This window comes from Halichoerus grypus, chromosome 11, assembly GCF_964656455.1.
Source record: "Halichoerus grypus chromosome 11, mHalGry1.hap1.1, whole genome shotgun sequence".
NCBI classification, from domain to species: domain Eukaryota; kingdom Metazoa; phylum Chordata; class Mammalia; order Carnivora; family Phocidae; genus Halichoerus; species Halichoerus grypus.
In genome coordinates this window covers 13,251,524-13,278,328 of record NC_135722.1, presented here as the reverse complement: position 1 = coordinate 13,278,328, position 26,805 = coordinate 13,251,524, and the positions used below count along the sequence as shown (strand labels likewise).

The window sequence follows — 26,805 nt, the reverse complement described above, 5'->3', positions numbered from 1 at the left end:
AACTGTAAACTAAAGTATCAATAAAAATGGAAAGAGTAAAACTATTTTTTTAAATTACAATGTTATAGGAATGCTAAATTATAATGTTATAGGAATGCTAAATAGAAGAGGAATTTCACAGAGCTGATGAAGGAATGAAAGTACTGTTAACTGAGCAGGGTACAGACTATCTTTGGCCACGTGATAGACAACTGACAATTTAAAGAGGAAGCAACAACACAAGCTTCATGTGAATACTTGGACTCTAGAAAGAACCTCAAGGATTTCAATTCATTGCCATGAGTAACATAAGGTGTATAAAAATCTTTGGTATTTCCTCTTTATGATCCACAATTTGTCTGTACCTTCAAAAACTGTAGAGCCTAAAATGTACCACACCCATGTTAGATATTGGAACACCAGGATGAAGAAGGAACAGTGTGCCCTGCCCTAAAGTAGTGAAGATTCCAGAGAATGATAAGCAAGTTGTCACTGCTTCTTTATCAAAGTTAAAGTCACATTAAAGATAGATGGCAGAGTTGACGACAGAACCTCATATTTTATTTCAGAATTTTAAGATGGATATTATATTCACTCATTCATTCCAACAGCCAGTAAGTCAGCAAATATCTTTTGAACACCTACTCTTCCCTGGATATTATTTTAGAAGCTATTAATACAAAAACAAACTATTTAGACATACCTTTTTCACTTATAAAGCTTATAGACCAGAAAATCCCACACAAAAAGTAAAATAAAATGTTATCAATATTTAGTTATAATACTTATACATGAGTGAGGAAAGATCAAAAAATCATATGAAAAATGCATTTTCCATCAAATAATTTTAATTAAAAGCCAGTAATAGGACCAGATGGGTCCTGGTGGGTACCTTCAAATTTCAATAAAACAATTGATAGTCTCACAATGATGCAAATTTTACATTTTTGGTGTATATTATGTGATTCTTATAGGAAATACACCAGGGCTTGTTCTTAATCAGAATGGAGTCTTTGCCTTCACTTCTATTCCCAATATTCACAGTAAAATGCAACATTGGGGCCAGAATCCTGGGCTTTCTAACTGTTGGATTTTCTCCACCCGAGGGCCAACAGCCACACTTCTCAACCATCAGAGGGACAATTCAAAACAAACACACAAAGGGTGGAATCATTGCAGGAGATTGTTACTCAGTGGGATCATCTAAGTGCATCCCTAGGCTATCCCTGTATTTTCACTCTGTGGGTGTAATTGTGTGTAATTGTGCATAATTGGTCTTTCTTTCCCTGGGGAATCAGAACTTTATCTGGGAATTCCTGTTTTCATGTGTAGGGACTGAACCCATAAACAAGCTTATTTCAGTGTGTGGGTTTTCAGAGACTTCAGGCACATGTAAATCTCTTCAGCCGACCTCCTGCAGAACCTTCCTAGTGGGTCTCAGCAGATCTCTGGTTCAGGTAGGTTCACCCCAACAATTCACTTAGTAGTCATTCTGGATGTGAAGACCAAGTATCTTGGGAGCTTTATCGATTCAAATCAGACTCAGGACTGAATATCTTTTCTGTTCTCTTCTGGAGACTTAAATCTCTGTTCTCTGATGGCTAAGTGGAAGGGACAATGAAATGACTCAAACCATGGTGCCCAGGATCCCTGCTGATAAATTAGACAGTGTGAGCATTTCTACAGAATAATGAAGATTCTATTTCACCTTAGGATAAAGAGGAATGTTTCTGTGTTAGAGCTGGAAGAACTGATGTTTTAGAAGGCCCTCTATACCAGGCAGGAAGCTTCTTAAGTGATTTGAAATATCTGATTTCTTCTCCAAGAAAGACCTACTAAATTGTTAAATATCAAGAAAAAGAAGTTTCTCCCCTTCTGGATGTTCACATTGCCCAGGGTGACAAACCTTAACATGGAAAGATTCCGTGATGTCAACTGGCAGGCTTTCAAATGCTGGTGGACACTGATCGCTCATATCAAGGTACAGTTTGTCCCTAAGACAGCTCAGGTTTAAATAAGTTTAAGAGAAATTGCACAGTTAGAGACCAATAGAATATCTCTTAAAATCATTTCAGAAGGTATTTATAAATATTTTCACTATTACTCCTCAGCCCAATTGTAATATAAATGATTAATATTAGGTAAATATTTTTATTTTTTTTTATTTTAGAGAGAGAGAAAGCATGAGTGGGAAGAGCAGAGGGAGAGAGAGAGAGAATATCAAGCAGACTCCACGCTGAGTGCAGAGCCCTACAGAGAGCTCAATCTCAGAAACATGAGATCACCACCTGAGTTGAAACCAAGAGTTGGATGCTTAACCGACTGTACCACCCAGGCACGTCCACATTATGTACATCTTTAAAGATCTTTTCTGACATGTTATTATTTTGGTAGACTTATAAAATATTTCTTTTCAAAAAGAAGCTTGAAAAAATATGTGTAAAAAACTAACATAGCTTTATCAGAAACAAATCAGAAACCTTCTGAACAAGAGAAAAAATATTTTATTTCAGTGACATACTTACCAAGATAAAAAAACACCTAGGCTTGGCTATTAGTAGTATTTCGTTAGAAGAAGGAATTAGTAACAGGTAACAATATATGCAAATATGTTTTTAAAAAGCTAATTACATGAATTCATAGTACACAATCCACAATTACTGTTGTTGGTGCTTTTTTTTCTCTTGTTAAATTAAGGGTGTTTATTGAGTTTTTTTTTAAATTTTTTTATTGTTATGTTAATCACCATACATTACACCATTAGTTTTCGATGTAGTGTTCCATGATTCATTGTTTGTGCATAACACCCAGTGCTCCATGCAGAACGTGCCCTCCTCAATACCCATCACCAGGCTAACCCATCCTCCCAACCCCCTCCCCTCTAGAACCCTCAGTTTGTTTTTCAGAGTCCATCGTCTCTCATGGTTCATCTCCCCCTCCGATTCCCCCCCTTCATTCTTCCCCTCCTGCTATCTTCTTCTTCTTTTTTTTTTTCTTAACATATATTGCATTATTTGTTTCAGAGGTACAGATCTGAGATTCAACAGTCGTGCACAATTCACCACACTTACCAGAGCACATACCCTCCCCAGTGTCTACCACCCAATCACCCCATCCCTCCCTCCCCACCCCCCACTCCAGCAACCCTCAGTTTGTTTCCTGAGATTAAGAATTCCTCATATCAGTGAGGTCATGTGATACATGTCTTTCTCTGTTTGACTTATTTTGCTCAGCATAATACCCTCCAGTTCCATCCACGTCATTGCAAATAGCAAGATCTTATTCCTTTTGATGGCTGCTGTTTATTGAGTAGATTATATCTCAGAGTGAAATATGCACTGAGCTGCTTTATGTGCAGGAAACAAGCAGGAAATGTATTGTCTAAAGTCAGTGTCACCACTCTATTTTCCACCGTGAACTTACCCATACATTTCTTTTCAGATGTGGTCGTAGGAGAAGAGAGATATGGGATATCTACTGCAACACAATCATATAACCTCATCAGACATATTTGATATATGGAATAAATTATTTTTGATTCAACAAACACCACAGATTTAAGAAAGAATCAGGTTGTGGGAGAACACAACCTACATTGTTTGTTAAATATATGACCAGATATCACGTGTCCCAGTTACTTAAATATGCAAAATTATAATTCACTTGCTATTTCTCATTTCAACTACAAAACTTCTCAGTGAGATAAAATGAGTTACTGGGACACAAACAGGAAACCACATTAAAAAATTATTAAAAACATGCTAATAAGAACAGCCAGTACCAGTTATTCTGCATTCTTTGTTAACAGGCTCTGTACTAATGCATGTTTTGTATTATTTCATTACATTCACACAACACAAGGATATAAATACTTGATAAAAATCACACAGTTAGTAATTGGTGGCCTAACATCCAACCAACCAAGTGACCAAACAAACAAACAAACAAAACACATAAAGCAAAACCAAAAAACCATAGCATTAATCAATATTGTACACAGACTCTTTGCATAACTTAATCTCATTGAGCCTCAACTGTCCAATCAGACATATAAATAATTATGTCCATCTTCTAAGACACTCCTGCAGGATAATGAGATCATTATTTTGAAAAGGCTAGTATTGTTCTGGGCCCAGCATACACCACATAGCAAATAATGTTAGCAGTCTTCTCTACACATTTCTCTGTATAAGAAAAACAAATGATCAAACTTGAGCAATTCAAAACTACAAGTAATATTTTTCAAAACATCAAAACAGGCTTTAAACAATTTGAACAAAAGGGCTGTAAGATGGACAAAAAGATGTGCCAGGACACAATAATAGAGAAGCATCTGAGCATAAAGTACCTTACTATTATTGTATTATTATCGATGTGTTCCTTGATTTTGTTATTAATTGGCTTATATAATTGACTGCTCCCTTGCTAGGGGCATAAATATTTATAATTATGAGATCTTCTTGTTGGATAGACCCTTAAATTATGATATAGTGTCTTTCCTCATCTCTTATTATAGTCTTTGGTTTAAAATCTAATTTGTCTGATATAAGGATTGCCACCCCAGCTTTCTTTTGATGTCCATTAGCATGATAAATAGTTTTCCACCCCCTCACTTTAAATCTGGAGGTGTCTTTAGGTCTAAAATGAGTCTCTTGCAGAAAACATATCGGTGGGTCTTGCTTTTTTTATCCAATCTGATACCCTGTGTCTTTTGATTGGGGCATTTAGCCCATTTACATTCTGGGTAACTATTGAAAGATATGAACTTAGTGCCATTGTATCGCCTGTAAGGTGACTTTTATTGTATATTGTCTCTGTTCCTTTCCAGTCTATGTTACTTTTGGGCTCTCTCTTTCCTTAGAGGACCCCTTCCAATATTTCTTGTAGGCTGGTTTGGTGATCGCAAATCCTTTTAGTTTCTGTTTGTCCTGGAAGTTTTTTTTATCACCCCTTCTATTTTGAATGACATCCTAGCTGGATAAATTATTCTTGGTTATATATTTTTCTTGTTTAGCACCCTAAATATATCATGCCAGTCCTTTCTGGCCTGGGGGTCTCCATGGATAGGTCTGCTGCCAATATAATGTTTCTACCCTTGTAGGTTACAGACCTCTTGTCCTGAGCTGCTTTAAGGATTTTCTCTTTGTCTCTGAGATTTGTAAGTTTCACTATTATGTGTCAGGGAGTTGACCAATTTTTATTGATTTTGAGGGGGATTCTCTGTGCCTCCTGGATGTTGATGCCTGTTTCCTTCCCCAGATTAGGGAAGTTCTCTGCTATCATTGCTCTAATATACCTTCTGCCCCCTTCTCTCTTTCATCTTGTTCTGGGATCCCAATTATTCTAATATTGTTTTGCTTTATGGTATCACTTATCTCTCGATTCTCCCCTCATGTTCTAGTAGTTGTTTATCTCTCTTTTTCTCAGCTTCTTTATTCTCCATCATTTGGTCTTCTAGTCACTAATTCTCTCTTCTGCATCATTTATCCAAGCAGTTAGAGCCTCCATTTTTTTTTACTTTTTTTTAAATTTTTTTATTGTTATGTTAATCCCCATACATTACATCATTAGTTTTAGATGTAGTGTTCCATGATTCATTGTTTGTGCATAACACCCAGTGCTCCATGCAGAATGTGCCCTCTTTAATACCCATCACCAGGCTAACCCATCCTCCCACCCCCCTCCCCTCTAGAACCCTCAGTTTGTTTTTCAGAGTCCATCGTCTCTCATGGTTCGTCTCCCCCTCCGATTTCCTCCCCTTCATTCTTCCCCTCCTGCTATCTTCTTCTTCTTCTTTTTTTTTTTCTTAACATATATTGCATTATTTGTTTCAGAGGTACAGATCTGAGATTCAACAGTCTTGCACAATTCACCGCGCTTACCAGAGCACATACCCTCCCCAGTGTCTATCACCTAGTCACCCCATCCCTCCCACCCTACCCCCCATGCCAGCAACCCTCAGTTTGTTTCCTGAGATTAAGAATTCCTCATATCAGTGAGGTCATATGATACATGTCTTTCTCTGTTTGACTTATTTCGCTCAGCATAATACCCTCCAGTTCCATCCACGTTGTTGCAAATGGCAAGATCTCATTCCTTTTGATGGCTGCATGATATTCCATTGTGTATATATACCACATCTTCTTTATCCATTCATCTGTCGATGGACATCTTGGTAGAGCCTCCATTTTTTATTGCATCTCATTAATAGCCTTTTTTATTTCAACTTGGTTAGATTTTAGTTCTTTTTATCTCCAGAAAGGGATTCTCTAGTGTCTTCTATGCTTATTTCAAGCCCAGCTAGTATCTTTATAATCATTATTCTGAACTCTAGTTCTGACATCTTACTAATGTCCATATTGATTAGGTCCCTGGCAATCGGTACTGCCTCTTGTTCTCTTTATTGAGGTGAGTTTTTCTGTCTTGTCATTCTTGCAGAAAGTGATCACTTTTCTATTTGTAGAGTTGCAGCTATTCTTTTCTTCAATCTCTGGTTGAGTTTGCAGGTGTTCAGAATGTTTTGATAGCTACCTAGCAGAATTCTTGGGTCCAGAGAAATTAAGGTCTCCTACTCCTCTGGCATCTTGGACTCCTGCCCTGTCCATGTACATTTAAACAGACAAAATTTAGGTACTTCAAATAAATCATGCCATATCTATTTCCCTTTAATCCCTATTACTTTGTCTTTCATTCATATAGTCAATGGGTGTAGAATCAGATTCTAGCAATTTTATTAAAATAAAAGTTAGCAAAATATTGGTATGCCTGTAATAAAACGAATATAATTTCAAAAACATATAGTTGAGTGCGAACTTTTATTTTATTTTATTTTTAAAGATTTTATTTATTTATTTATTTATTGGAGAGTGAGCGAGAGAGAAACAGCATGAGAGGGTAGAGGGTCAGAGGGAGAAGCAGGCTCCCCACTGAGCCGGGGGCCCAATGTGGGACTTGATCCCAGGACTCTGGGATCATGACCTGGCAGTCGCCTAACCAACTGAGCCACCCAGGCACCCGAGTGAGAACTTTTAGATATCAAAATGAGCTTTACAAAATGTTGTGTACTTTAAAACATATATTTCCTTTATAAAGCTATATTCCATGTTAAGAACATATATCAACTTTTGTAAAAGAGGTACATACCTATTTGGCAAAGAGAAATAGAAGTAAATATTATGCAGCCATCAAAAGGAATAAGATCTTGCCATTTGCAACGACGTGGATGGAACTGGAGGGTATTATGCTGAGCGAAATAAGTCAAACAGAGAAAGACATGTATCATATGACCTCACTGATATGAGGAATTCTTAATCTCAGGAAACAAACTGAGGGTTGCTGGAGTGGGGGGTGGGGTGGGAGGGATGGGGTGACTGGGTGATGGACACTGGGAGGGTATGTGTTCTGGTAAGCGCTGTGAATTGTGCAAGACTGTTGAATCTCAGATCTGTACCTCTGAAACAAATAATGCAATATATGTTAAGAAAAAAAAAAAGAAGAAGAAGAATGTAGCAGGAGGGGAAGAATGAAGGGGGGGAAATCGGAGGGGGAGAAAAACCATGAGAGACGATGGACTCTGAAAAACAAACTGAGGGTTCTAGAGGGGAGGGGGGTGGGAGGATGGGTTAGCCTGGTGATGGGTATTGAGGAGGGCACGTTCTGCATGGAGCACTGGGTGTTATGCACAAACAATGAATCATGGAACACTATATCTAAAACTAATGATGTAATGTATGGGGATTAACATAACAATAAAAAAAATTTAAAACTAAAAAAAAAAAAAAGAGAAATAGAAGTAGACATGGGAAATTAGTACTGAGCATGCACATGGGATGTGGAATTAGGGTATCATTAACTCAATTTAGTCACTTAGATTAGAAAAAGAAATAAAAATAGGAGTTATACACATATCCATAATTATTATCCCTTCTGAATCTTCTAACATACTATAGGACATGTTTAAAGAGTTTAGTTTTTATCCTCAGATATAAAATATGGAAGAAGCCTTTGTGGAAAATGCTGAAAGTTTATGTAATTGATAGATGATTAAAGCATCTAAGAAATAATTTACTTAAATCCAGATATTTGACTGAATACAATAAAAATAACAACTAAGGAAAGCAGGTGAACTGTATATATAAAAAGACATTTCCTCAACAGGGAAATTGAAGTTACTCTGATTAATTAGCAAAGACCAGTGGCACAATTTCCTGCTCTTAGATGCTTTAGGAATAACCAAGAATGGCAATGAAGCTCCCAGGGGAGTGTCTCAAAGAGAGGAGATGATCATAAATTCTTCTGACAGCAGTCAAATGGGTAATCACACAGGGGAACAGGAAGCCAGTCTTCATTTAAGGTGAGTAGATGCCACTGATTATAATGATCACTAGATTAGCTGCAGTGATGATTTTTGATACCTACCTTCCATTTAAATGACAATTATGAGTATAGTCACCAATGCTAGACTCAGTACATTACATCATGCATATTAATCATCTCTTTTCATAACTAAGTTTTCTGGAGTAATGATATATGTTTACCACTATTAGTATGTTCTTTGAAGGTGGTAAGGGACCTCATTTCCATTTGTTACTATTTCTATATTTATATAAAGATTCTAGACAATAAACATGATGAAGGTGGAATAAGTATTTTTGCAAGCTCAACTTAGAATCCTCCTCTTCCTTTCCCTCTCTGTCTTTTTCCCTCCTTTTAATCAGAGTGCAATGTTCTCAATTTGACCAATCCATTTGCCTCAGTTGAGGTTATTTACAAAATGTTATAGAATATTTAGTTGAGGTTGAATGTTTGCATTTGCACAAGAGGACATCTTTGGGCTCCATGCCCATCCTCCAGGTCCTCATACAGCTCTGGAGTTTCTGCTTCCATTTGAGAAGAGTCAGGTTTGATGCTCAATTTCCTTGTTTCTTTCCAAGCAGTGCTTGGGTAGGACTGGTGGGGACAGGGCCACATAAATATTTATTCAATTGAGTTTTGGAAGAATGCCAGGGATTTGCAAAATCACAATAAAATGGATGTTGGGATGAAGTGGTTTACCAAACTGTACAAACTGCTGTGGAAGTATAGGCTCCCTACAAACTTGTGGAATAGTCCTTTCTTTGGGTATAATTTTTGTAGTTTAAGGCATTAGACTTTGTCATTTGTTTGGTTGCTGTTAATGAATATTTGTTATTGCTTTGCTGTAAATATTTTCTTAATTTGAATAGATTTTTGGATAGAGCAAATTTATGTAGTTTTATCTGCCATATTAATATTGGATTTCTATTCTATTTTTTGGAAATTTCTGTTTATTTAAAGCATCCAGAGATTCCAGTTTTTGAGGTTATAAAAGTTTAACATTTTCTTATGACATTAAGTCCTTGACCAATCTAGGGTTGATTTTTATATGGATGAATGAAACATCCAATTTCATCATTCTCTATAGAGATAATAACTTTCTCCAGCTCCATTGAATAGACCATTTTTTCATGCCTGTCCTAACATGCTACTTCTGTCGTACACTACAGTTCTATACATTCATGGGTCCTTTCCTGAGGCCCCTGTTCTTCTCCACTGATGTAAGTATGCCATATTGTCTCAAGAACTCCAGGTTTATACATTTTATTATCTAGTAGTATAGGTCTTTTCAAAAGTGTCTTGCTTCTTCTTTACAGTTTGCATTTTCTAAATGCATTTGAAGTCATTGTCAAATCCTACAAATTTCCTTAGTGAGTTTTGATTGTAAAGGCATTGAAAAATAGACTAAATTCAGCAGAAGTGGCATTTTATCACAACAAATTGTGCAATCCAGGAACATAGTATTCCTATCAACTTATTTAGGACTTCTATAATGTTTCCCAAAAAAAGTTTTAATTTTTCTTTTTTTAGAAGTAGGTTCAGTTGGTTTTTATAAGATATCTTATCATTATGGAATTTCCCTTTTATTCTTAATTTTTATCACTTTTGTCCATTCTAAATAGTATTAATTCTTCATCTATTCAAATGCTTATTTTTTTCTAATTCACTCTGATACTGTGGTGAATTCTGACTACAGATTTTCCAAAATTAAACTGTCCAGCCAAAAATGGGATCAATACAGCTTAAACAAGTGTTTTATAATTCTTATACTTTTTAAAAATTTATATCAAAGATATATTAATATTGTTTAGGGTTATACATCTAAATAAGTGAAATTATAGGCCTGTATATATAATGGGTTTTTTTAATATATAAATCAGAATTTGGGGCCTCCTAGAATGAGTCACAACATAGTCCTCATTTTTGATACTCTAGAAGAGTTTATAATAAAATTAGATAATTTTTTCCCATGAAAGTTTGGAAGCACCTGCCTTTAAAAACAATCTGAAGGAGAAAAGAGTTGGAAAAGTAGAGGTAGATTAAGTGTAATCCTTAAATAAAATATGTTAACACAAAACATTTCATGTATACTTGATGAAAGATGAAATAAAAGTATAAGAACAGTATTCAATTAAAATATAGTAAATGTTCTCCATTTCTCGCAATGATATGCCCAGCTTTATCTGGTTCAAATAATCATTTATCTCTTTCCCCTCATTCTCTAATACTTTGTCTTTCATTCATGTACTTCATGCAATGTTTTTGCCAGCCTCTAATGTATTTGATATAGCACTCCCTATTTTGGAGTGATATTTCTCTTTGTTGTATAAATATATTTATAGCAGTTTACTGGATAATTTTAGGAGATACCTTAACAAATACATTTTAATAATTTTTATTTGTCTTAAATATATTAGAAAAATATATTCACATTAAGCCTACATCAGAGATATTAGCGGTAAGGTTAAAGCAAATGGAATGACAACTAATTGTTTTTTCTCATATTGAATAACTTACAGAGGCAGGCCTTACTTGGTATGCAACATAGCAATAATCATAAACTGAAAACAACACCTAAGTGCTGAATTTTCACGTGCACTACTCTACAGAAAATAAAAGTTATTTATGTGCATTAGAATACACTAGTTGGGGACTTCTGCAAAAGAGCTAAACTATTGTCTATCATTATAAAAACATCGAAAACACTGTTTAAAACTCATAAAAGCATAGTGGAATGAAAATACAGTTTTAAAAATGAAATGAGTGGTAGGATGAGAATGCTATTAGATATGTAGAGTTATAATGAGAAAAGTAAATCAAAGTCTACTAAATGAGTTAATCATGTTTTTCATTATAGGTTGGGACAAAAGTTGTGAGGGCAAGAAGCGGAGGGCTATTACTTTTATTATAATTATTTCTTAAGTATGAAATGTTTTAACCAATTATAGGTAGTTTGAGTAAAAACCATTTCTAGAAAGATACTAGGATTTCCACTCAAGACCAAACATTACTAATGATACATTGTTGACAGACCACAAAGAGATTGTATTGACTTGATAATGATAGCCAGCATATGGCACAAAAAATAAAATGGCTACCATATACCTTAGGTTATAACACATTCAACATTTAGTTCCAGGTTCGGTGATGGAGGTGAGTATTACTTTAAGTTAACTCATCTAAAAAATTAGATTTATCTTACCCATAATGGCTTTGCTTCCTAAAATGTCAACAGATGTTGTCTCCTGAAACCCAGTGATTCTTGTGATGGTTGTTCCCACAGAAATTTTCCTTAATGGCCTGGATGAACAAACAAAATTTGACAATGCTAACAGAATTCATCCTAATGGGAATCACAGATCGTCCTGAGCTGCAAGCTCCCTTCTTTGGGCTCTTCCTCATCATCTACACAGTCTCAGTGGTGGGCAACCTGGGCATGATCATCCTCACCAAGGTGGACTCCAGGCTCCAAACACCCATGTACTTCTTCCTCAGACACCTGGCTTTCATTGATCTTGGTTATTCGTCAGCTGTGGGACCCAAAATGCTGGTAAACTTTATAACTAACCAAAATACAATCCCCTACAGTTGGTGTGCTACACAGCTGGCTTTCTTCATCTTGTTCATCATCAGTGAGCTTTTCATTCTGTCAGCAATGGCCTATGACCGCCATGTGGCCATCTGTAACCCTCTGCTCTACACAGTCATCATGTCACAGAGATTATGTCAGTTGCTGGTGGCAATCCCCTATCTATACAGCATTCTTTTGTCTTTGCTGACCATTATAAAAATTTTCCTTTCATCGTTTGGTGGCTATAATGTCATCAGGCATTTCTACTGTGATAGTCTACCATTGATAGCTTTGCTCTGCTCAGGCATACATGAAATTAAATTGATAATTCTGATCTTTTCAGCTTTTAATTTGATGTCATCTCTTCTGATAGTCCTCGTGTCTTACATGCTGATCCTTGTTGCCATCCTTAGGATGAACTCTGTAGAAGGCAGGCACAAGGCTTTCTCCACCTGTGGATCCTATCTGACAGTGATAGTCATATTTTACGGCACTGTATTTTTTATGTATGTGCAGCCCAAATCCAGTCATTCATTTGATACTGATAAAATAGCCTCCTTGTTTTACACTTTGGTTATACCCATGCTGAATCCCATGATCTACAGCTTGAGGAACAAAGAGGTGAAAAATGCCCTTTATAGGACCTGCAGAATGTTTGCAAATGTTCTATTTAAAATTCACTGTAGGATACACTAACAATAAATTTTGTATTAGCCAATATACATTATAATTAACCTTGCTGTAGTCTTGTTCTGTTGCTTTCAGGAGATCGGCAAGAATCAATGTGTGATAAGCATAGAAATAAAGAAATTTCTTCACTATTTTCAAATTTCAAATGAGGGTAATCACCAACAGATTGCTTCTTCTTTCTCATACTTCAGATACTAACCTAATTTAGTTTCAATTCCAGGTCAAGTACAATTCCTACATGTTCTGGCACTACCCTATTTGTCTGTTTCTTCCACTAAACACTTATTTTTATAAAACCAGAGACACCGTATATTCTTTTCACAACCTTATCTATAACTTTCTAGCATAGTAAAAGACATACATGAAGAAGATACCTGATAGATACTATATAAGTGAATTAATCAAAGAAATAGACATATATTGTGCAGTTTAACAATGAAAATCCCTCTCTTTATGGGGCTTACAGAAAATAGGCATCAAGAGAAGTGGTCTGTACAGTGGGATGGATTGGATTGAGCAATATGAAGATGGTATAGAGCCAGTAGCCAGGATGGGGATCACCTTTTAATTAAAGTTGTCAGGGAGCACTCTGCCAAGATAGCATTGAAACAAACACTTGAGCTGAGTGGGTAGACTGTGGCTACCTAGTGGAAGCCTGTTCCATGGGGACAGAACTGACATTGCTGCAGCTACCGGTGACTGATGTGCTGAGGAACACCAGAGTCAAAGGTGGTGGGAGCATAAATGTGATTAGGAAATAAAAGAGATATGATGAACTTGTAACATAGAACTTGATCTTGTAGGACTATGTAGACCATTGTACAACTTGCCTTTTATTCTGAATGATAAAAAAGCCTTTGGAGGATTTTGAGCTAAGGAGTGGCTTGATCTATCTTTGATTAAGGGACAGCTATGACTACTGTGCAAATAATGGATGGCAAACTCTAAGATTGGAAATTGAAGATGCTGAGGGGGTTAATCATGATACATTTGAGAGAGAATAGAGGCTTAATCCAGGACAAGTACAGTCAGAGGATAGAAATGATGAGATTCTTAACATATTTTTAAGAAAATCTCAATATTTCTTCAAATTTATGTGGGGTATAAGAGGCATAAAAAGGAAAATTAATGATTTAAAAAGAATGGAAAGACTAGTTCCAAGGCTCATCTTAAGATATGCTGAATACTGTTTTCTGCTTTCAATTAATATGACCTTAACTTCCCATTAAAACAAGGGGGGAAAAAAAGCACCAAACCAAACAAAAACAGAGACAAGATAAATGTAACAAGTTGTCACAACACTGACATCAAGTAACAAAGGCCAGTTTCCCTGATGGATGAGGAACAAATGAGGTGAATCCTATGATTGCTCCACCTTCCTGATGAGTTGAAAAAATAATGTTGAGGGTCCAGTAAGTCTATGGTAGCTCAATTTTGCAAGACAGAGTGCCAACACTAGGAGAGCTGTGCAAAGAAAGAACCCTGGATCTCTGCAGAGAATCCTCCTCAATTATTGAGCAGATTAGTGATCAGCACATGCAAGAGGAAACCATCCAGGAGAAAGAAGGAATCACCTAAGAATATGACAGGCAACTGTATCTGGAACTCAAACAGAGGTAGAATTTGTACAAATGTATTGCACAGGGAGTAGAAAACCTCATAGTTTATAGGACTTTAGGTAAAGTATTCAAGAAGGTCTTCCTTCAGTAAGTGGAATAATTAGCCCTAAATTGCTACACTGCTCTGGTCCCACCCAAGAAATTATAAAAGCAATATCTGAAAGGATTAAACTATTTCAAAATAACTATATCCTAGAACAAAATTCAGGGAATATTTTTAAAATACAAATGTATCCAGTATCCATCAAGAACAATTCACAATGAGGGAAATACACTCTATAATTATCAGGCATACAAAGAAGCAGGAATACATGATCCATAATGAATAGAATAACCAATCAATGAAAACTGGTCAAGAACTTGCTCATGTTTGAAATACCAAACAAAGGCCAAAAACAGTTATTATAATTGTATATCATAGTTTCAAAAAGATAACTAGAGACATGGAGGGTATTGAAAAATAAGAATCTCTACTTCTAGAGATAAAAAATACCATGTTCAAGGTGAAAGATAAATGGGATTGTATTTACAACAGATTGGACATTACAGAAGTAAAGATTAGTGAGTCTATAGATACAACAATAAAAAGTATCAAAATGAAACACAGGGAGTGAAAAGAACCAAAAAGGTAAAAAGAATAGATAGAAACCAGGCTTTGTGTTTATGAAATACCAAAAAAAAAAATGAGTTGAATAAATAAAAGTGGACTTTCCTTTATGATCTGAATTTTTCCTTGATTAATAAAACTAGTAGAATGCCTTGATCTCAGTTGGTGGTCAATAAACATTTGTTCACTGCAAAATAATATCATCCTCTGAATTCTTTGTAAATAAGTGTGACTTAGAACTAAAATTTATATGTAGAAAGTACCAGAATAATTTATAGCATGTTATTTCTCAAATGAAACAATATGTATATTAAGTTTTTATGTCATCTGATAGCTACATAACTAGGTACTTACCAAGAACAGACAAACATGGAGACACCTTGAACAGTTAGTTTAGGATCATAAGAGGGCTTTAATAATATATTTATGAGTGCTTCAATAATATATTCCAAATTAAACGCCAAGAGAAAACTGTAAGCCAGTGGTTTCAACTGAGAGTGATTTTCATTTGGCAATGTCTGGAAATATCATTGATTTTGACCATGACAAAATGGCATAAAGGAAGACCATTTGTACCTAGAAGATCAAGGCTGGGGAAGCTACTACAGCACCTACAATGCAAAGGTAAGTCCCTCACACAAAAAAAATGATCCAATCCAAAAAGCTAATAGTATCAATTGAGAAAGCCTGTCCTAAACAATTGTTTCTGAAACAATTTTTGTAGAGATATTATTCAGGTCAAGCTGGTGGAGAGTGTTGTTCAAGTCTTCTTCTATAGCCTTGATAATTTTCTCTTTATTTACTCGATCAATTGTTGAATGTTATTATGTTTTTACCTTCTAATCTACTCATTTTTATTTCATATATTTTGGGGTGCCTTTGTAAGTTATACATGAATTCATTATTGCTAAATTTTTTGATTTTTTTATTATCATTATTAAATGCACCCCTTTTTTTCTGGCAGCATTTCTTATCTTAAAGTCTATTTTTTTTTTACTTTAATATAAACAATCCAGATTGAACCAGACAGTTCAAAATTCTTTCAAATTTACTCAGGGTACCAAGCTTCCTCAGCCTTCTGCTCTCAAACTTATATACCTAACCCATCAAAGTGATAAGCAGATAAAGAGACCTTTCATATTAAAAGATGTACCTAGTTTAAGGCAGTGGTTATTTAGGATTTAAATATCACTATAATTTTTGTGTTAAAATCAGTTCTTTAGTAAAATAGTATTTGCAATGGATACCATCAATGCTCCTTCTGTGAACCGTTTTTGGTTTGTCCCCAGAGTTTCTGATTCGGTAGTTCTAGCAAGGAGCCAAAGAATTTGCATTTCCAACAAGTTCCCAAATTGGCTTGATGCTGCTTGTCCAGGACCACACTTTTATAACCACTGCCTCATGTGATCCCTTTACCTTATTTGCATGGTGTTTTCCCCTCTCAAGAGCCAGTGCCTACATCTCTTTGTTGGAGAATGATATCAAGCTTTGTGAAGATGTTTTGCCTGCCTGCCAGGTGACCAAGAAGTTATTGGTAATTTACATCCTGCAAGGGATAGCCCTTAGCCAATGACTAATATATACACAGGAGTATAAATACTCAAGCTCCTTTGCCTATTCATTAGAGCAACTACAAAGTTTGACCTACACTGTTTCCAAAATTCTCCCATGGAATCTAATCGAAGTTCCTATTATGGGATTTTGGTATTGCACCCATGCTTCGTCTACTTCCTCACTTCTACTCTATAACTGTTCTTGGGAATAATTCCTAATAAATCACATTTATACATGTAACTGACTCAGTGTCTCCTTTTTGGGAAACCCAACTTAAGATGGTATTGTAATTTCTATATACTACATTATTTGTATTATTTGGCAGAAAACAATGCCTCTTTGATAATAAATGTATCTTGAAACATTAAAATTATTTGACATTTGTCACTCTTTCTCAGCATGCTGAGTCTTTCTTGAGTATTTCCAGTACTTCTTATCACAAAATAGGCTCAGATGTTTAAAAACAAAACTTTGAAAAAATAAAAGTCTGATTAATTCTTTAGGATGTATATAGTCAGGCCTAGTTTATTCCTAGCCACAAAACTCTGGATCCTTTTTCTTCTAGAAAGAAGACAAATGAATAGATGTCAATATCAGGGGTTGTGAACCTGACTCCTCATAGAACCATTAGTAAAATTACTTTTGGAAATCCATTATTTCCCTCTTATTGGTAAAATGATGGGATTGTACTAAGTATATGGTTTTAATTTGTTTTCTTTTACAGAATTACTTTGGTCACAAATGAATTCTTAATATTATTATTAATAATAACAATACTATTTACAGCTACTCTGGTTGAATGGGATGGTAGGCACAAAGATTGGCCCAATTGTTCTTAACACAGGTTCCAGACATCTTCCTTCAGGTCACTCAACAACACTTGAGTCATCTCTTCAGAATCAGATGACTGTTCAAAGCACTGTCTGAGAACTATGGATCTAAATATAGTCTATAGGCCCCTGTAGGCCATAATTCTCTGATTTTCATTTTCTCACAGGCATCTCAAAAGTCTGACTTTGCCAATGGAAGTTTCTCTCACCAGTTCTGCACCTGAGCCCTGCCTGCAGTTCTTCTTTTCCTTATAACAACCGTGTCCACTGGTACCTCCAATTGTAAGCAGTTGGATTAGCTGCAGTAGCACTCACGAGGATCTACAGTTCACCAGGGCTGCTATTGCATAGTAATTGTAAAATCTAAGCTTGGAAAGGACATTTGTCCCTTGGAAAATTTGAGATCTGAATGGTTAACATTGCTTGGAAAATGGTTGTTCTTTTCAAAGTGTCAAGAAGTATAACTTCTCTTCAATCATGCTGCTAAGGAAAACATAGAATTAGGAAAATTGTTGTGTGGGTTTGATTTAAAATTTGATCTCGCATGTTACTGAAATGAACGTAGTTTTAACAACATGTTTGGAGATCCAGGGTTTCCACTGTCATCATTTTGTGAAGATTTTATTTATCCATTTGAGAGAGATAGAGAGAGAGAGACGAGAGAGCACCAGCGGAGGGGAGAGGCAGAGGGAAAGAAAGAAGCAGACTCCTCATTGAGCAGGGAGCCGGATGCAGGGCTGAATCCCAGGACCTGGAGATCATGACCTAAGCCGAAGGCAGACACTTACTTAACCGTTTGAGCCACCCAGGTGCCCCTCCACTGTCATCATTGATCATAATTTGTTCCACAATATGAGGAAGTTTCTAAATAAGTATATTAATATATTTATTTGTAAGAGGCTCAACCCCAAGTTCTCCCAGACCACCCCCTTGTTACAATTTGAGAAGGAATGTGGGATAAATGAGTCCCAATGGTATTTTCTCATGAGAGTTGTCATGAAACCTTCTTTCAAGTTCTTTAGAGGTTCTACATGAGGATCAAGGGAGAAGAAAAAAAAGAAAAGAAAGAAAGAAACTCCCCAACACTCTACATAATTTTGAGGAAAATTTTCCAGTGGCGGATTGGAGAGAGCACTGTGTGTATATATTAAGCTGAACACGAGTCCATTCTGACATCTTCCACTCTAATGCAGTACCACAAGATTCATTCCAGACTTAAGTTCATGCTTATCTGTAAAGTCCTCTCCAGTAGTGAGAAACTTAGACCCTTCCACTTAACCATTTAATTCTTTGTTCAGCTCTAATATACATGTATACCAATTTCAGAATTGTTAACTAGAACCCCCATGAGAAACAAATTTGCAAACTAGAAAACAGAGTTTATATACAGTTCCTTTTGTCTATAATTTCAGTTTCTAATCAAAACACCATTGTCCAAAGTTACTTTGGTCAGTTCATCCCACACTTCAGTGTGGTTATATCATACATTTACGAAAGAGTTAGATGCATTTGTCAGAGTATGCATTTCTTCCTGGTATTTGCCAACAGTCTCTTTAATTTTTTGTTTACATATAAAATTTACTATTGTGCTGCATGGCCTATGCGTTTTGTGACAAATGATGCAAATGCATGAAGTCAAGGAACCACCCCCTTAGTAACATGCAGAAGAGATCCTTCTGTTTGGAAGTTTCCCTACGTGTCGCCTAGTCACTGTCCCCTCCCCCAAAATTTGATCAACTAAGTTGAACTCTTACTTAAAGATTTAAAAATTGAGAGAATTTGTTTTGTTTTTTAATCTTTTAGTGTTTACTTCATGCAGTGAATTTGACTAAATGTGAAACAATGCAAAAAAAATGGGAAGATGAAACATTCACTGGAAAGAGCCTTTGATAACATATATAAAACAAATGTTTAAATAACATTATAAAAACACAATTATAACAAATTATGGTGAATAACTTCTCTTCATTGTCATTTGAATTCAATCTAATTATTTATATGCATGAACTGAAGTAGAAGATGTCTTAGATTTTGTTCTAACATCCCAATCCCAAGTACCAAGTCATGGCATTTTATAACAATACATAAACAAGAACAGGGCATTTTGCCATCTGTATTAAGTATGCTTGCCAGCTTAAAACAAAATTAAGTACTGATTATTCATAGAATAATTATTTAATATTTCAAAAATAGCTCCTCCTTATGGGTATATTCTAATTAACACTGACACAATGTGACCATGTCAGGCTGTGATCCTTAGGGAATTGTTTCTTTTTAGTCTTCAGTGAACCAGATATGTTAATGCATTATTCACAAACAATGTTAGATACCCCACGACCATCATCATTATATTGAAGCCCAGAGTTATAGTCACTGGTGATATCAACTTCTCCCTGCTTTGGACCCCAGGCATTTGCACCAAATGCCTTACTGACCTTTTTACTTACATCTTTTAAGGTTAATGTGAATAATTTCAGTTGTATTTTTCACCTCCTGTGTATTTGATACCTCCAAAAGATACATTTGGGGGGCCTGGGTGGCTCAGTCCTTAAGCATCTGCCTTCAGCTCAGGTCATGATCCCAGGGTCCTGGGATCAAGTCCCGCATCGGGCTCCCTGCTCAGAGGGAAGCTTGCTTCTCCCTCTCCCACTCCCCCTGCTTGTGTTCCCTCTCTCGCTGTCTCTCTCTCTGTGTCAAATAAATAAATAAAATCTTTTAAAAAAATAAATAAAAGATACATTTGGGGTATCTGGCACATCCTCAGTTAAATGCTGGCCTACCTAAATTACTGAGAAGACAACAGAAAATGCACTATATTGGAAAAAGAAGAAATAATTCCATAATCCCTCCACCCCCCACCCAAGAAACCTTTTGCAGTGTAAAGGATTATTTCGTTTCCACAAAAATGCTGTTTTTGTCATCTCAAGCTGCCATAACTAAATCCATCAACTGAGTGACTTAACCATCCATCAGAAATTTATTTTTTCATAGTTCTGAAGGCTGGAAAGTCTAAGATCAATCTTCTGATCAATTTGGTTCCCGGCGGGATCTCTCTTCTAGGCTTATTGGTGGCCACTCTCTTATTGTTTGTTCATATGACCTCTTCTTTTTTAGCATGTGTAGGGGGATGGGGGAGTAATCTGGTGTTTCTTCTTACAAGGGCACTAATCCATCATGAAGACCCCACCCTCATGATCTTATCTAACCCTAATTACCTTCCAAAGGCCCCATCTGCAAGTACCATCACATTGGGGGTTAGGGCTTCAACATGGGAATGGCGGGGGGGAAGAGTCACGATACAATTCTGTCCACAATAGATGCATTTTTCTCCAGTGAATGTTAAAACTGTTCTTCCTGCACACTCTTGCTCTGGTTTCAGATGGACTAACTAAACAATGTGGAAAAGTGCTCTTTAGACGAAGTCATCAAGGAAATGAAGTAACAACTGATAGAGACAACCTGAAAGAAGAAACAAATGCTTCATGAGCATTTCAAAGAGTAAGCCAAACGAACAGTATCATGTGTTAAAATATTCAGGAATAGTTCTTGAGAGAATTAGCTATTCAGTTCTTTGAAAGATATGTTGTAAGAAGGTTCACGAGGTAACTCTTATCTTTCTTTCAAAGATAAATTCAAACCTTGTTACTAAGCAACAACAACAACAACATGAACACTTAAAATAGCAATAAATAAATAATAGCATGTCAAGAATTAGGGAATGTTAGGGAAATAATGTCATACTAAAGAAAGAACTATAGATCTGTAGTTCCATAAAACCAGAGAATCTTGTTAATTCATCTCCATTCTTGGGATCCCTAAGGGATGTGGATTATAATTTTTCTGATGATTTACTTGCATCATACTCCTATGTAAGATCCCTTGGGATAGAGGCACTGACAAAACCCTGGCTCTGTTGCTGCCCAGACTCACCTGGAGAAGAAATAGGAACACCCTCTACCCAGGTAGTTTTGAAGACTATCTTTAAAATTGGGATCAAAATGAGTATTTTCAAAATGAACTTTAATAGAATGGAATGGATTTTCGAATAAAACATTTTAGGTGGCATTTTCTGAAATAAAGTTAAAGACTGTTTCCTCTAATTTTATTTCAGTTACGTATGTGTGCCATTATATAAAATACATTTCTTATTAATTTGAATTTTTTTTAAAAAATGAGATCTCCAAAATAGTGTCTATTAGATCATTTGGAAAAGTCAAGCACTTAATGGACTATATTATAATGTATCAAAACTTCCCTTCTCTTTTTTGTGAAAGCTAGTCATTTTTCCCAGAATGAGAGGTGAGCACATTAAAATCAAGTCATCAGTATTTCTTTAATATATTTGATATAAGTAAATAGAGTAAATTATAAGAAAGGGAAATAAATATAGAAATATTATTAGAAAAAGTCATATTTGATATCCCATTACCAAGCATATAGAAAGGACTACATTAGAAAGTAAATGGAATCTTAATATATTAAGAGACGATATATCAAAACAGATGGCTGCTGGAAATGGGAGATAATATGTAAATGAGTTATGTATAAATGTTTCTGGAGCACAAAAAAGAAAACTGGTGGGTCATGCAACATGGAAATTAGAAACCAGGGAAGTCTTTACAGGAGAGGTGTGATTTGGATAGACCTTGAAGGATAAATAGGAGTTTGCCTTCCAGCTCTCCATCACCATTCACCTGGTAGAGATGAGCACCTATGAAAAAGCACATATGAAAGTAAGGATGCCTTTAGTGGTATGTTGTAATTGAGGACTGCAACACAATCATTCTAATTAGATTATGTGTGTTTGCTGTAACAGAGGGAAGACATGTGAGTGGAATTTGAATATAAAATATCATGGGTTAGATGGTAAGAGATCATATATAATATGCCTTCAAAGATATTTGCATAGATATGCGTACCCTCCCTTCAAGATAAGATAAAATGGCATACTGAGGTTCTTACAGCTGCCAAACAGTGAAGCCTTATTCAGCATCTTGGGATTTGAAAAAATATCCCCAATCAAATAGTTGCTTAATTACTTCAAAATGGAATTTATATATTTGTAAGATCACTAGTTAGGCTTTTAAAAGCTTTAATGACCTACTCACTTCATATAATGGTGATTGGCGGCTAAGATCAGTATCATCCAAGAGATTGTCTCTGTCCCATAGAAAGTGGTATAAACATTGCACACACACACACTTTAAAAATGTATTTTTGAGTTCCATATTTATGCTTTATGAAGAACATCTACCTTCTCCTGATGTATTCTGTCATCCGTTCCCTGACATAACGAAATATATTAATCAAGCTATATATTTCTTTTTTGGTAATTATCCTTTGCTGAAACTATATTTGAAGATCTAAAATATTAAGGCACTCTTCTCTATATTTAATTTAAAAGACATAGTGCTCATAAAACTTTATGGCTATCTGCATCCAACAGTTAAGGATTTTCTATTTTCCTTGTTCAATAACCTCTGTGTTTTAAGACCTGGAGGTATCGTACCCTGATCCATAAGACCCATCTACAGTGCTGTCAGTGAACTTTCAAAGTGATTACACTGCCTTCTCTGTACATCTACCTTATAATGTATCAGGGGAACAACTTTTTAACATAATATTTTCTATTTTATATTTTTAAAGATTTTATTTCTTTATTTGAGAGAGGGTAAAAGAGAGAGAGAGGGCACATATAGGGAGACAGAGAAGCAGACTCCCTGCTGCACAGAGAGCCCAATGCCGGGCTTCATCCCAGGACCCTGAGATCATGACCTGAGCCGAAGACAGACAGTTAACCTACTGAGCCACCCAGGTGTCCCAGTATTTTCTATTTTAAAATGTATTCATGTCCGTCCTGGGCTGGGGATAATTTCCTCTTAATATTTAAAATCCTTTTAGATATAAATTAGCATCATTTATAGATTAGGAAACTGAACGACAAATTGAATTTTTGCCACCCTAAAGCTTATGTGACTAGAGAGTAACAAAGCCAAATTCAAATACATTTACCCCAATTGTATCAAGGTTCTTTCTACTATCCTCTTGGCTTTAATCCCAATAAAATGCCATCTTTCAATAGTTATCTGTTATTAGAAGAACAATCGTTCATTATAAAAATGGTAAATGAGCTGGAAACTCCAATGCATCTTCTTTCTCAGAGATGTAATAAATTGAATTAGCCCCAATGGAAATTTTACATTTATTCCTTCAGAAAATTACCTGTATTTTGAATTTCAGGGAACAAGCCAAGAAAGTTTGAGTGCTTTGAAAAGGGACACAATTACTAGCCATTGTTTTGCCATGATTGAAACTCTAGTCTTATATTTTTGTAACACTGTGATATAATGATTTATAAGAAATATTTATTTCTCAGATATATTTGGTCTGCATTCACAGTTCCTGAAAATGCTACAGAGACATAAAGGTGAAATGGGTGTCTATTTATGTTAATGACATAACTTTTGGACCCCACCCTAGATTGGGGGACTGGAAGCTGAATCAGCCAGTGGCCAATGACTTAGTCATGACTACGTAATGAAGTCTCCATAAAGACCCAAGAGGACTGGGTTCTGAGAGCTTCCAGCAAGGGAGGGGAAGGAGCTAAATATTACATTTAATTTAATTAAACTAGATCTAGTTTAATTCTCTTCTCTTCATCCAGATATACCAAAGACACATGGCCCAGAGAAACTGCACCCAGGTGACAGAATTTATTCTCGTGGGCCTCACAGATCGACAGGAGTTGAAGATGCCCCTCTTCGTGGTTTTCTTATCTATCTATCTCTTCACAGTAGTAGGCAATCTAGGTTTGATCCTAGTCATTAGAACAGACTCAAGACTCAACACACCAATGTACTTCTTTCTTAGCAACCTAGCTTTTGTCGATTTCTGCTACTCTTCTGTCATTACACCCAAAATGCTTGGGAATTTCTTGTACAAACAAAATGTTATCTCCTTCAATGCATGTGCTGCTCAATTGGGCTGTTTCCTGGCCTTCATGACTGCTGAGTGCTTGCTGCTGGCCTCCATGGCCTATGACCGACACGTGGCCATTTGTAACCCTCTCCTCTACAGGGTTGTAATGTCCCCAGGAATCTGCATTCAGCTTGTGGCTGTCCCCTACAGCTATAGCTTCCTGGTGGCACTGTTTCATACCATCCTCACCTTTCGCCTCTCCTATTGTCACTCCAATATTGTCAAATCATTTCTATTGTGATGACGTGCCTCTCCTCAGGCTAACCTGTTCAGACACTCACCCCAAACAGCGATGGATCTTTGCCTGTGCTGGGATCATGTTCATTTCTTCCCTTCTGGTTGTCTTCATCTCCTACATGTACATTATTTCATCCTGAGGATGCGGTTAGCTGAGGGCAGGCGCAAGGCTTTCTCCACATGTGGCTCTCACGTGCTGGCGGTCACCATATTCTGTGGGATCCTCATCTTTATGTACTTACAGCCAAGCTCAAACCATTCCCTAGACACAGACAAAATGGCCTCAGTCTTCTACACAGTGATCATTCCCATGTTGAACCCCTTAATCTACAGCCTTAGGAACAAGGAGGTGAAAGATGCCCTGAAGAAAGTTATCATCAGTAGAAACTTAAAATATTCATGAAATTGAGGAAGTGACTTGAATAAATATAAATAGGCTTTTCTTCATGGTCTGGTTTTTCCTCTTAAAAAATTGTCAGAATGCCTATTTTTAATGTGATTTCTGTATATCTGTTCACTATATAATGAAATTTTCTGAATATTTTCTCACTTAGAATGAGATTTCAGATGTAAAAATAACTAGAAGAATTTATACCCATTCTCTCATTTTAAATGGAAAATGTATTAAAAATAATTAATTTTTGTTCCATAGGAAATTATTGATCTTCCCAATTCTTAAGTAAAAACTGCATAAAAAGTCATTAATTTGGTATATAACTAGTTACAGGCAGAATATGGACAAAAGTTCTGACTCCACCTCTCCAAAATTCCCACTTCAGAATTCTCTGGCTACATCAACAATATCCCATGTGAAAAGCAAAGATGCATGGTGTAAATATTGTTTTCCTGATAAGCTAATTTCTTGAAAATATAAGACAATACAAAACTGTTCCATATTATAATTTAACAAGCTGCCTTTATTAAAGAGAATAGTAGTACATCCTAATTTTACTATCTGACTGATTTAACACAACTTTTTACTGACCTGGAAGTCTGGCTTGGTCCCCAAAGACTCTTAAGTAAACTGCCTTTTTTTTTAAGCCTATGAGATCTCATATATTTTTTCCAATTATCTAAAATTTAAAAAATAATAAGGTAATTCAGGGATTGCATCCCAAGGGCATCATCCATTCCAAATAAATTAACTCAAAACAATGGAAACATTATAGAACATTTTGCCAGTAGCAAGGATCATATGAGTTATACTGGGCAAACCTTGGGTAAGTTGATCCTTATAAATCAAAGTATAGCTTAAAACACAATGAACCCATTGGACAGTGTAGCCTATGTGTGGGCTTTCACTAGTTTCTCAATTAAATGAGGACAAATGGTGCTCATTTTGGAGTCTTCTTAAAGATTAGACAACATGAAAGGGGTAATAGTAAATTGTGGGTACTTGTAGATCATTTTCCCTCCTTCTATGAGCCTAAGGACCTGAGTTCTAGTCCCAGGTATACTGATGAACTTGAGGGAGCAATTTATAAATATTACCATACACAACTGATAACTGTGATATAGGTAAACAGATGTACATTTATATTTATAGATATGTAGATATGTAGATATAGATATGTATGTACATGGTTCAGGACTCCTGGGCAGCTCAGCTGGTTAAGCGACTATCTTCAGCTCAGGTCACGATCCTGGAGTCCTGGAATTGAGTCCCACGTTGGGCTCCCTGCTCAGCGGGGAGTCTGCTTCTCCCTCTGACCCTTCCCCCTCCCCCCTCTCATTCTCTCTCTCAAATAAATAAATAAATATCTTTAAAAAATATATATATATGTATATGGTTCAAATAAATGCAAAGATCTTTTTACAATTTTAAATTACATGGAAAATGCTTTTGAGTTGGCAACTCATGTTTACTATTAATTTTTTTTTCAATCTAAGGTCATATCAAAGCTTAATGACAGAAAAGACTAGGATGTTATTAATAGCCAGAGAGAGAAGATCATATTTAAACTTGCCTTAGGTCAAGGTGTGCTTTTGATCTCACCATACATTTTGACAGATCACAGAGACACAGGGCTGGCTGCTCTGATCTACGATTCTCAAAAGTTACTTTCCTTCTCTTCTCTTTAAACACATTTACCTACTATTTGAACATTTCAGTGGCTCCCTGTTTTCTGACAAAACTCCTGCAGCAGGTTGTGAGTCTGTATGCTATATGACCGAAGCTGATCGCTGACATCCTTGAATTCAGTCTCCTGTCTTGGAAGGCAGCCGCATTCTCTATGCCACAGCTGTGCCTTTAAGAAGCACGGATTCCTTGGAGTCTAAAAGCCCGAATGTGAATGCTGGGTCTCACATTGGCTGAATCAAAAGACGATTTATTCCGCTTACAAGTTATCCCTCAGTTTCCTCAGCAATAAGAAGGTGAAAACA

The 26,805-nt window shown here is 36.0% G+C and overlaps 2 protein-coding genes across 2 annotated transcripts; both read left to right on the top strand.

The window, feature by feature from the left end:
* Nucleotides 1–11,629: 11,629 nt before the first annotated feature.
* On the top strand, nt 11,630–12,601 carry LOC118536104 (olfactory receptor 8K3-like). The gene has a single exon (XM_036092790.2). The coding sequence runs from the start codon at nt 11,630–11,632 to the stop codon at nt 12,599–12,601; it is 972 nt and encodes a 323-aa protein (XP_035948683.2).
* A 7,990-nt stretch (nt 12,602–20,591) lies between these two features.
* On the top strand, nt 20,592–24,837 carry LOC118536087 (olfactory receptor 8U9-like). The gene is given in 5 exon segments (XM_036092776.2): nt 20,592–20,703; nt 23,870–24,406; nt 24,408–24,549; nt 24,552–24,806; nt 24,809–24,837. Coding segments are annotated over 4 exon segments (948 nt in total). The 5' UTR covers nt 20,592–20,703; nt 23,870–23,884.
* The last annotated feature ends 1,968 nt before the right edge of the window (nt 24,838–26,805 follow it).